General features: G+C 53.6%; 1 protein-coding gene across 1 annotated transcript; it reads left to right on the plus strand.

The window, feature by feature from the left end:
- The first annotated feature begins 2,126 nt into the window (after positions 1-2,126).
- LOC311423919 (uncharacterized protein) lies at positions 2,127-5,073 on the plus strand. The gene is made up of 7 exons (XM_084498499.1): positions 2,127-2,273; positions 2,349-2,435; positions 2,870-3,092; positions 3,260-3,402; positions 3,756-3,872; positions 4,076-4,303; positions 4,920-5,073. The coding sequence occupies exons 2-7, from the start codon at positions 2,355-2,357 to the stop codon at positions 4,935-4,937; spliced, it is 810 nt and encodes a 269-aa protein (XP_084354625.1). The 5' UTR covers positions 2,127-2,273; positions 2,349-2,354; the 3' UTR covers positions 4,938-5,073.
- Positions 5,074-11,637: the final 6,564 nt, after the last annotated feature.

Below are 11,637 nucleotides of genomic sequence, written 5' to 3' on the forward strand. Positions count from 1 at the left end.
AGTTCTGCTTCTCAATAAAAGCAAAAAAAAATTTATGAGTGCACAGCCAGCAACGTGAAACTGTCTCAACTCTGGCTGGTTACAAGCGGTTGGTGACTGAACCCTTGGGAATGGTGGGGAGTCACTGCTCCGGAGGAGCTGCTGCCTGCTGAAAGCAGAGGGAGGGTCCTCACCTTGGGAGGGTCCCCAACACACACAAATGTCCCACCCCACAGCCATGGAGACGGACAGCGGCTGTGAAGCAGCTGCCATCATCACCCCTCTCCCTTGCCCTGCAACAGCTCGTACCACAGGGCACAGGCAGCCTCCTGCTTCAGCCCATCAAGAGTCTGCTGTGGCTGGGAGATAAATGCCAGGAGCTGCAGAGATGGGGGGGTGCACTGAGGGTGCTGGGGGGACGGGGGGTGTGTGGCTGGCACCAAAATGTCTTGTTGATACCAAACTGCTGGGACAGCTAAGGAAAAAACAGAGGCACACTCATTGCTTGAGATGTTTTCACCTTTATTAGGCCACCATGCAGTTACAGACCTGCCACCCACTCTGCTCCCCAGCCTGCCCTGACCCCCCCTGCCTTGTGGGGAGCACTTCTGGTGCCTGGCCAAGGGCAACGCCACCCAGATGCTTTTCCTCCAGGTAGAGTGACCCATCCACTGCCCTTGGGTCTGGGTCTGGCTGCCTGACAGTCAACGTATTTGCAAAAAGTGCCTCTGTCTCAAGTCTTTAGGGATCCTCTGCTTCCTGAACAGCTTTGTAAAGTCAGTGGCAAGTAAAACGCAGAGGTCTGAGCTGCCGGGGAGCACAGGGCCTCTTGAGGAACCTCTGGAGCAAGTTCTTCCTGTGCTTCCCAGCAGAGAGCTCCAGGCTGGATCCCACCTTCAGGAAGTGAATCACCAGCCTCCTCACTGTTTTCTCAGCTTCTTTGCTCTCCAGCACACCCCACATGGCACGTCTCCAGGGTGGAGGGAGGGCCTGGCTGCCGGCTGCCTCCAACATCCCTGGGACCGGTGGCACTGGGACTCATCCGCTTGTGGTCCCTCAGGCCTCCACCTGTGTGAGAGCACCCATCTCCAGCAGCCCCAGGTACCCGGGGGTGTCTGCAGTGCCCTGGCTCCTGCTGGGACCTGGGGGGTATTTCAGCAGCAGGAGCTCAAGGGGGACCTGCGTGGAAAAACAAGGCCTCTTCCCAGGTGACCTGAGGGCTCTGCCCCAGGGTGACAAAGCCGTACAGTGTGATGACCTTGGGGAGATGGGGTAGGGACAGAGCTGCCCAGGCAAGAAGGTTTGGGATAGCCTACGTGCTGGTGGCGAGCTCGGTGTTGGAGCAGGATGGGATGGAGCCAGGCACACCGCGTGTGTCCACCAGCACCAGCCCCGAGCTGCTGCCCTGTGCTGTCCTCAGCAGCGGCCCCACACACCAGTGTTTCTCCAGGATGTCCAGAGAGGGGATGGTAAACCGTGGGATGTAGGTTAGGGGTCACCACGTGCTGGAAGATGTGCCTGGAGCTCTTGTCCTGGAGTGAGCAAGGACAGAGCATCGCCTCCCAATGCAGCATGGTGGGGCTGGCAGCTGCTGGAGCACTGCCTCATATTTATGCTCTGCAGGCAGCCCTGATTGCTCTGCGTGCCGTGATGCTGGGTGACACCAGCTGACACATCCCTGCACCTGCTGTCATCAGAGTGGAGGCCATTTGTCAACCACTCAGGCACAGGAAGGCAAATGGAGGGGTCACGCAAGGAAAGGCTGGCCTTGCTCCCTTCCTTTCAGCTTTATTGACTCAAACAAACCCCAGACTCAGCTTCACTGCACTGCAGGAGTGATGGGAGGGTGCACACAGGGAGGAAGATGAGGGTCCCCCTCCCTTAGGCCCATCAGGGGGTTCAGAGGGTCTGAATTTTGGCATCTCAGCCCTCTGCCTTAGCTATTTGCACCAGCACAGAGAGATGGGAGACATCCCACCCCAGAGCCTTGGCTCTGCAAGCTACAACCCGCACTGGGAGATGAGCATCCCAAATTGTAGAGGAAACTGAGAGCTATCATCCCCCTTGAATGAGGCGCCAGGCTGAGTGCTGACACCAAGGAACCCCCAGAGAAGGGCACATGGGGCTGCCTCACTTGTGAGTGGGGCAAGCAGCTCGTCAGCACAATGGGGAGCAGCTGGGCCATGAACTACAAGTAGCTGGGGGCTGCAGGCTGGGCTAAGCCAGGCTTGGGCAGCATCAGGTGGCAGCAGTCCTAGTCATACAGCAGCTCAGTGCGTGCAGAGCTCCTCCAGGTACATGGGGTGGGTTCTTCTGGGGCCGGGGTGAACCTGGAGTGCAGGATGGCTGACCTTTCTCTCTTGGTGTAGGGGCAGATGGTTGTCCGCAACAAGCCCTACTCCCTGCCTAGCAGGATCCTGTGCCAGGTATTTCAGCTAGGCTTTATCAGGAACCTGGTAGGTGATGCTTCTCTGCCGGAGGGGCTTGAGGGCAAGGGGATGGGGTGGTAAAACCTTAGGATTGGCAGTGGCTTGGCTTCTCTGCTCTATCATCCTTTCTGCTCCTTAAGTCTGTCCCCCCTGCTCTGCAGTTAGTGTGTGCTCATCCTCTGCTTTTCTCCCATTCCCATTTTATTCTCTGTCTCATTTGGTCTTATCTTAGTCCTCTTCTGCTAATGGTTACTGCAGCGTTTGTGTTTCTCTTCTCTGTACCAGAAGAGATGGGAAGTTTCTGGGGACAAGGTACAACCTCACTGGTCCCTGTTTACCTGACTGAAGTTGGTCCTACTCATGCTGGGAGAGAGCAGAGTTCAAGGGTTAAGGGTTTCACTGAGAACTTGAAGTAACTGGAAGGTCTCACGCTACCAAATGTAATTCTCTCTTGCTTGCAGCTGAAGATCCTTCAGAAAGTATCAGCCTGGGTTGGGCTTGTGGTCCCTGTAGAGAAAATTATCAGCAAAGTCTGCCCCACACAGTCTCCCACCAGACTTGGACGACTCGCCAAGAAGCGCTATGGGAGGCTGACGCGTCTCCTTCTCTCCGTCGTCCCCACCAGGATCCGGAACATCCTGGGCCAACTGCCAGTGGACTGGGGCCAGAGCAACATGCCCAAGGGTAAGAGCTGGGGACTTCTGGAGTACCCAAAGGGTTTGCAGCCCAGAAGCAAAGAGCATGACATCCAAACACATTGGATCTGAAGCTCCTGTGCTGGGTAGAAAGCTGGGAAATGCACAGCTGTGTGTTTATTCTGTATGCACTCTGCCTCCTGTGGATCCCTGCAGAGATCCGAGAAGCTCTGATCAACCCTTCCAGTAAAGCAAACAAGAGGAAACGGGATGATGTTGCTCTGGAGGAGCAGGTGTCCTGGGTGGTGGTGCTGGAGGGGGACCTGCTAGAGGATGACCCTGAAGATGTCACATACGAGGTATGGTGTTCTGGTGCCTGAGCAGATCCTTTCCCCCAGGGAAAGCGAGTCAGGATTGTTTGCCCTCTGTCCTCCCAGTGGACTGGGAGCTTCACTGTGTAGGGCTGCAGAGGAGCCTGCACAGAGAGACACAAAGAGGTTTCCTTTGTCATATGCCCTTTGGGGGCTGCAGGCTGTCCAAGGAGAACTTGAGTATTGCATCTTCAGTGTCTGAAAGTGTGGGTGCCCTGCTTGCCCCATAACACCAGAATTCCCCTTCAGTTAGTGTCCCTGCAAAGCAGCACCATGGCCACCCATGGCTGCTTGGCTGCAGGGCTGATGCCTCCCTCAGGGGCTGCCTTTTCCCTCCCCAGCCCTCGGATTTGGAAACAGACAGTGAGGAGTACAAGTCTCAGAATGACACTGAAGCAGACCTGGAGTTTGAAGAGCAAGATGGGATTGTTGTGTTGAAGGAGTCATCAGCTCTCCAGGTGAGTGAGTAGGCCTGCTGCATACAGCTGCCAACTTCATCCTGGGTAGACTTTCAGATACTGAGCTGGAAGGACATGCTTCGGTCCTTCTTCCCTTGGCTATAGAAGGAGAGGTTTCTGGGGTGAGTTCACAAGATCATTCATGGGTTTTCTGTGCTGCTTGTCTATGGAGCTGCAGTCTGACCCAGTCCCTGTCTCTGCAGGTGGAAGATGCCCAGCCCACTGGGGATGGGGATATCCCAGAGCTGCTGGCTGCGAGCATGCAGCAGGGACTGAGGGACTTGTCTGTGTCCAGCAGTGGGGAAGATGCTTCTGACACTGACAGTGGTGATGGTGATGCCCAGAAGCTACCAGCTGGTGAGAGCAGTGGGGATGGTAGTGGCCAGGAGCAGGAGGCGGATCATGAGAGCAGCAGTTTGTTGCAGCATGAGGTGAGGACTCTTCTCGCATGAGTAATAGCCCCACCTGCCCTCCTTTATTAGGTGAGGTATCATAAACAGTCTGTACTCAGAGGGGTTTCAGCTTGGGAAGATGCCCTCAGGCTCTGAGCTTTTTGGGACAGCTCTCTCTTCCCTTCTCTGCCATGTGAACCAGGCAAGGATTGTAGGGCTGCGGCTGTCTTTCCCCAGCAAGGACACATCAGTCCCAGACATGTTGCTGAGGTGATGCTGGCTGTACACAGAGCCCTGGGCATCTTCATCCCCTGGGTGTTAGGGCTACCAAAATCCAGTTGAGCACCTTGCCCTGGTACCTAGGGCAGCTCCCTCTGACCCAAAGCTTCATGACACCATGACCTAGAGAGCTTGCCCTGGAAACTGGGGAGGGTTTGTGGGAGAGTCTTCATCACCAGTAACTTTGCATGGGATCCTTCTGCTCTAGACCCATCTGTCCTCAAGGCACCAACCAATACCCTCCCACCTCCTATGAAGCTGATGCTCAGCTTGCAGAGGAATGGAGGGTGAGGAAGTGTGGGGTATGTTTTGTGCTCAGTTTCTCAACCCCCTGTGACTGGCTGCTGTGCTCAAGGACAAATCTCATCTTTTCTAGGGTAAGCAGGAACCCTGACCTGTGGGCCCAGACCTCTGCTGTGGCTGTGAAGTGTCTGTTTTTCTCTGGCTGCTGTGTTCTAGTGTAAGCTGTCTAGTTAATGACATTGATATTTTTGAACTTCATAATAAAATTACCCTATTTTTCATGTGAATTGGGATGCAGTTGGCTGTCAGTAGCTGGACCTGGCAGGCTCTCTGTGCCAGGTGGCATTAGCACACTGCTGCTGGGAGTACGGGGTTGCCATTGGGATCTGTGCCCCAATCCCACCTGTGGAAAGGCTCTCCGTGGCCTCAGGGGGTTATGGCTTTGGCAATGCTGTGATGGGAAGGGGTACAGGTAGTGGAGCAGTGTTCCAATACAGCAGTGCCTGAGTGTGGCCATGCTGACTGGTCCCCAGCTGTCCCTGTGCTGGCTGTCCCCTGATGTGCAGGATGGGCACCTCCACATACACATCACCAGAAATACAAGAGGCAGCAAGCCTGTCTTTGGGATAAACCAAACAGCTTCACAGGGAATCCACATTGCTTGCTGAGTCATTGAGGGTCTTCAGTCTGCTGGGATATTTCTGCCTGGGGCCCTCCCTGAATGAATCCTACAGAAGACCTCGGTTCAGGGCAAGAGTTGAGCAAGAAGTGAGTCAGGATCTGGAAGGGGAGGCTGGGATCAGGATTATCATGAACACAACCTGGAGTGACTTTAGGTTGGCCAACACATCTGTTACATGGAACAAGTGATAGTAGCTGAAACTGAAAAGAGCAATAAATCTTCCAAATGTCAGTAAAATAAAAAGGACACAGCCCAAGGTGCTGAGCTTCTGCTCAGGGCCTGCCTGGAGGTTGTCTGATGGCACAACTGCCTCTAGCTGTGTTTGCATGTGCATCAGCTCAGACTAACAGTGTTCCAGCTGATAAAAATAACTGGCTGCCTGAAATGGGGTGTGCTGCTGAAGGAGCTGAGCCCTCCAGCAGGTCCAGCCTGGATGAACCCTGCCAGCTGTGCTTGATCCCTGCTATGGGCAAAGCTTCTGAGAAGTATCAATCCTTGCCAGGGAGGGAGGTGCTGAGACACCCCCAGGTTTTGATTCTTTGTGTCCTATTTCATATGCATTGCAAAAAAAAAAAAAAAAAAAAAAAAAAGTGGGAGTTCAAAATCCCACAGTTAAAGGCAGGATGGTGATGGGGATGGAGATATTCCTGCTCCCAGCCCTGCTGTGATCAGGGGTACTGATATCTTTCTAATCACAGGTTGTTTCAGCTGTCAGAAGCAGCTCCGGTTTGTTCTGTGCTCTCTGCAGCTTTTCCCCTTGGGCTAAAGTTGTCATGCTCCGGCCAGCAGCAAATGCTTTAAAGGATGAAATGCTTCAGCTTGAAATTGGTTGGTACACCTGAGCTTGAGCTGCAGCCCGTGGAGCCCTCCCTGGGGCTCTGAAGCTGACCTTCCACACATGGCTCTGGCCTGAGACCTGCTGCAGCTCCATGTGGCTCTGCTTCAGTGGGGCATGGCTTGAGCTGGGCAGAGTGGATTTCCTCATGGGTTGGACCAGTTATTTGTGCACCCCCAGTGTGCAGAACAGTCCCGAGTGTCAAAGCTCAGGTAGTGATGAGCTGTTCCTCATCTTTCTCTATGGTAGTGTCTCTTTAAGTGCAGGTATTCCCCTCACCTTGTGTTATCTGCAGCCACAGCAGCAGGGGTTTCATTACTGCTGAATAATATCAAGGTTTTACTTAAGGTTGATAAAAGAGCTGATATTGCAACTCACGGATATTATGTTGGGCTCTGCATTAAGTCAATTGCTCATTGTTTGTTTTTTAATAGCCCTATTCTCTGCAGCCAGAGTTTTCAAAGCAGAGAATGGTAAAACATCATTTAGTGGTACACAGCTAGGTAAGGGCATTTTCTGAAATCTGTGTGGGATTTTCCTGCTGGCTCCTGAGCTTCAGTAATGCTGGATGTGGAGATAAAGAGGGGGCTTTGTTCCTTGTCTGAGTGCCAGGCTGCAGAGCCACTATGCCTCAAAATGTAGTGAGGAAGGGACTATCATTAAACCTGGCTCTGAGCTCAGTTCTGGGCATACCTGTCTGCAATGAGGGATGTGCCCAAATCCTACATGAGTCCTGAGCCCTGATTTAGGGAGAAGAGCCTTCCTCAGATGAATGTGAAGGCAGCAAATGGCTCAGAGGAGTGAGAATGAGCTGCAGAGATGCTTTATCCCAAGTGTTCGCCTTGGATCCAACCCAGGTATGTGCTGCGATTCTGTGGTCACCTGGGGAGGGGCAGAACGGGGGCTACTGCTGCTGGAGGGGACGGAGGAGTTGGTTCACAGGACTGTGGATGAACTTCAATGAATACCTGCTTGTGCCTGGGGCTGGCTTGGCTGCAGCAGGGCAAGGCTCATACCTCACGCAAAGGTGGATTTGTGGCTAGAAGGATGCTGAGGGCGGCTCGGTGATGCCGCGGTGTCTCACCTGCAGGGTGTTACAGGACCTGATGACTCCTGGAGATTTGGCCCCTCATTGTGCTACAGCAGGGTGGAGATGTGGGGACAAAGAGTAGGACATGAGGATGGGGGCATCTCCCTCTATTGAAAGGCATAGCTCTTTGCTAAACACCTCCAAGTATCTTTCCCTTTCCTCTCCTTTGTACCTGTTCTTGATCTGTGGTCTGGGAGCATCCTTCTGAGCAGGAAAAGGGGGGACCCCTTGGGCTGTGCCCCTCCTGTCCTGCTCAGCCTCCAGCAGCTCAGAGGAGATACAAGCCCCCTGCCCCCCAGGTAGGTGCTCTCTCAGTGCTGTCATCTGCACGAGGCTCCTGCCCATGCCTCCCAGATGATAAATTCCACTTTATTGTGCAATATTGAGCTCCAGGTGGTGCCAAGGGGCTGCACCAAAGACCTGGTTGGTTCTGCTCCACAGCACAGGCAGCTGCTCTCCGAGTGCTGTGGCTGCAATGAACGCAGTGGTTTTACAGCCAGTGCTGCAGCTGCACCTCAGCGCAGTCAGAGACCCTTCCAGGGAGCTGCCAGCACCGGCTTTCCACATGGGCTGACTTCACATCCCTCTACAGCAAGGAGTTTATCTGGATGCAAGAGCCTGAGGTTGCTTTGAGCAACTAAAAGAGTGTTTCAGCCCTGAGCTGGACACATAGAGATGGGGATAGCCAATGGTATGAGTGGTCCAACCTCTTGCTGCAGCCAAAACTGAGCTCCTTTCATGGGTGCTCCGTGCTGCCCACCTGCCCCCGGGGCGCAGGTTGGTACGGGAGTGCTCCAGGCTGTGAGCAGTGCTGCTGGAAGCAGACCCCTTACCTGAGGGGATTGCTTTTTCCAGGCCAAATACTTCTGGCTCATGTGTGCTCTGAAGACTTCCAGGGGCCAGGAGCCAATATCTGTGCTGCCAGTCTGGTTGTCGTCTCCTGTACCAGGGTCACAGCTGGGTGGCACTGGGAAAGCAGCACTCTGCTGGAGGCTGAGGCTGCTCTCCAGCAGGAGGCCGGTGTCAAGAAGAGCTGAGGTCTGCAGACTTATTATGTGTCACACTGAGCAAAGCACACTGAACAGTCATGAGATGCCGTGGGCTAGCCCACTCCCTCTCTAATGGTGATGTCCAGCTGAGGTGGGGAATAAGTGGTGCCTCCCACATGTGTGCCTTCCCAGCCAAACCCCCCAGTGAAAGCTCTGGAAAACAAAGATGGAGGGTGAGCATGCTGTGAGTGTTAACATGCACATACATTAGGGAGGTGACTCATAAGAGTAATTTTCAGGTCCTATTAACTTCATCCATGCACTCTCCAAAACGTGCTCTATTTATTCATATTCCTTTTAAGATGCTGCAAGTATTAGCTTAGACAAGTGGGAGGTGGTGGGGAATGCTGAGAGCCAAGGCATGCTCCCACTCCAGCTCTGGTCTGGCAGTGCCCCTCACTGTGGGTCACCCAAGGAGGTGAGCAGCCTTCTGGGACCTTTATGGCTCTTTCAGCCTTCTTAGCAGCTCCTGGGTTTATTTCAAAAAAATATATTTTTTTAGGAGGAGTCTGGAGCACTTGGGGCAGCTGAGGAACTGTCCTGGATTGCATCTTCTACTGTGCACTCCAGCCAGCTCCGATCTCGGCTCCAGGGATGGTAACATGGAGGGGGGAGTTGAAAGACCACCTAGATCATCACCAGCGGAGAGTTCTACCCCTTGGGCCATGTCTGGTTCACCTCGAGGTTTTAATGCAGCTTTGCTGAAACAAACCCAGACCTCCCACAGCTCTGGGGCCAGACGTGCTTCCTCTTGCTGCTCCTTGACTGTAGCTCACCTGTGGATCACAGGCCAGGAACTCTGATCTCCTGTTGGCTCTCATCCCGGGGCTGAACGCCATGAGGTGCATGCGGGAGCTGCTGGCACTGGAGGCAGCCTCCCTGCATTTTCTTGCATGCGAGCAACCCAAAGGCAGATGTCTTCCCAACAGCCATGCATCGTTCATGCAAGACTGCTCCCCATCTGATAAATCGTATTAGAGAGACAAGACACAATGGGGCCTTTAATTATAGAAACAATTACCCAGGATTAATGATGGCAGAAGTGTGATGAATTATCGTTACTCCTAAGTTTAATGCAGCTTTGGTAGCTTTTGTCAGATGTGGAGAGTAATGAGACAACACTTCCTTGGGACTTTGCTTTAACTAGTTTCATCCTTCTCTTCCTCTTGCTTGTGCTGATGAGACACGCTTGGGGGCTTTCAAAAAAAAATGAAGGGGCTTGGCTGGATGAAATTTTCTGAGGCTTGTTATGGAAGAGGCAGGGCATGAGGAGGAACAAGGGGAGCCTGCAGGTGGGATGAGCCCTGTGAGGCAGAGCAGGGATCACAGCATCAGCATTGCAGCCGTCGGCCAACAGCCCTCAGTGCATCCTGGTGAGCTGGGGGGGCTGCCCTGCCTGACTCAGGATACAAGGCATTAACAGCAAAAACAGCTTGGGAAAATGCAATAGCCAGCACAGCTGCCCTGTGCCCAGAACCCTAATTCTGCCCCGTGAAGGACCTATGGTCCTTTGGGAGCAACTGCCCCACTCCTGCCAATGCCTGAAGTGTGCAAGGCCAGTGGGCAGGCTGCCTTTGCATCCGTGCCCAGTTGTGGGCATTCAGCTTGTTTACTTGTTGACATCCTCCTGGTACGGCACCTTTGGCCAGGAGACGCAGGGTGCCAGATGTCCCCAGCTCCCTGTGCCAGACAGAGCCCTTGTTTCCAAACAGTTTTTCCTTCCGTGGAGGACGTGGGTGGATTTGTTGCCTGCGAGATGCTAATAACGCTGGCCCGGTGCCCAGTGCAGTCTCACCTCCGGTGCTGATGCTCTCCAAAACGTCTCCACAGCCCCAGCGGGTGCCCTCCAGCCTGCCAGGTGCTATGCCTGGCCTAGGGTGATGGCCACACGCACTCACCTGTGCACCTGTGTGCCCTTAGCAGCCCAGCCCATTCCCACTGTACCCAGCTGCAAAAGGGACTTCACGCATGGAGCCTTGAAGCATCGCTTAGCTTTGGGGCAGCCACACAGCTCCAGCTCCCAGTCCCCATGCAGGCAGAAGGGGTGAGGTTGGGGCTGCATGGACACCTGTCCTTCATAAAAACAATGCATGTGCATGGGCTGTGACGGACTGTCAACAACTGGATTCCCTGGGGAAGAAACTGCACTCTTAAAGCTGGTGCTAGCCAATGCTCCTGAAGACCAGCTTGAGGTCAAGGGATGATCCTCCTGGTAAATTTTAAGCCGTTCCCTGTTTAAAACCCATTTCCTAACTGTGACAGCTTCTCTGTCCCGCAGAAGCCAAGCTCTTAGACAGCCATGAGAACAGCACTAAGCTAGAAAGTAATTACATGTTCCTCAAAGAAAAGTTGAAGTTTCCCAAGTCTTCCTGGTTACTAAAGAAGTCGTCATCTGTCTATAATCCCAAATTAGACCTTGAAAACCCTCCTGGCTTATGAATCAGATCTACCATCATTGCACACCAGTGTAATTTGCCTTGTCTTTCAATATAATGGCTCCCATCCCACTCAGAGGACGTGGAGTGAAGGCAGGGAGCTGAAAAAAAGCAGGACCCCAGGTTCCCAGTTATGTGTGGTGGCAATGTGCCATCCTTAGTGCACTTGGGGCAGCCTTTCCTTGGGGATTTTGGTGCTCAGAGTTAGCATCTGCCCACAAAGTGGGAAATCTGGTGGTGGCTGGGGATGCATTCCCATGTGAGCTACATCAAAGTGCAGCTTTTCTCCTGAGATGGTATCTTGTGAAGTGACAGATGGGTCAGAAATGCTGCAAAGTTGACAGAGTGATTAGAAATAGATGAGAGGACTTCTCCTGGCTGGTGGCCCTGGCAGCTGCCTCGGTTCCAAGGCAGGGACGTGAGCATCCAAGGAGCTCAGCAAGTGCACTGAACGGGCACAGCGTTGGGTTCCTCTTGCCACTGCGTGGTGTGACCCAAAAACCCCAGGGCCACTGGAGGCCACGGCCACAGCTGGAGCTGATGAATTAAGGGCAGAGAACTTGGTTTGCCTGCATGAAGCATGGGGGCAGCTGTGGGACCACAGGGGCAAGGGGCACCAGGGACAGTTTCTGTCTCACAGGTGCACATGGCACATTTGCCATGCAGGCACTGCAGTGCCTGGAATCCTAATCGCCTGCAAAGCGGCTCTAATGACATTTGAAAACAAGCCTGGAGCTGCCGGGAGGGATTCGATGTTGTG

The sequence above is a fragment of the Aythya ferina genome, assembly GCF_964211825.1.
Source record: "Aythya ferina genome assembly, chromosome: 26".
NCBI classification, from domain to species: domain Eukaryota; kingdom Metazoa; phylum Chordata; class Aves; order Anseriformes; family Anatidae; genus Aythya; species Aythya ferina.

What these genes read in the sequence shown, in the direction of transcription:
- LOC311423919 (XM_084498499.1), top strand. Translation starts at nt 2,355, where the DNA reads ATGGTTGTCCGCAACAAGCCCTACTCCCTGCCTAGCAGGATCCTGTGC. An exon ending in CCAGAGCAACATGCCCAAGG is followed by an intron (nt 3,093 to 3,259) that starts GTAAGAGCTGGG and finishes GGATCCCTGCAG; the next exon opens with AGATCCGAGAAGCTCTGATC. An exon ending in AGGAGTCATCAGCTCTCCAG is followed by an intron (nt 3,873 to 4,075) that starts GTGAGTGAGTAG and finishes CTGTCTCTGCAG; the next exon opens with GTGGAAGATGCCCAGCCCAC.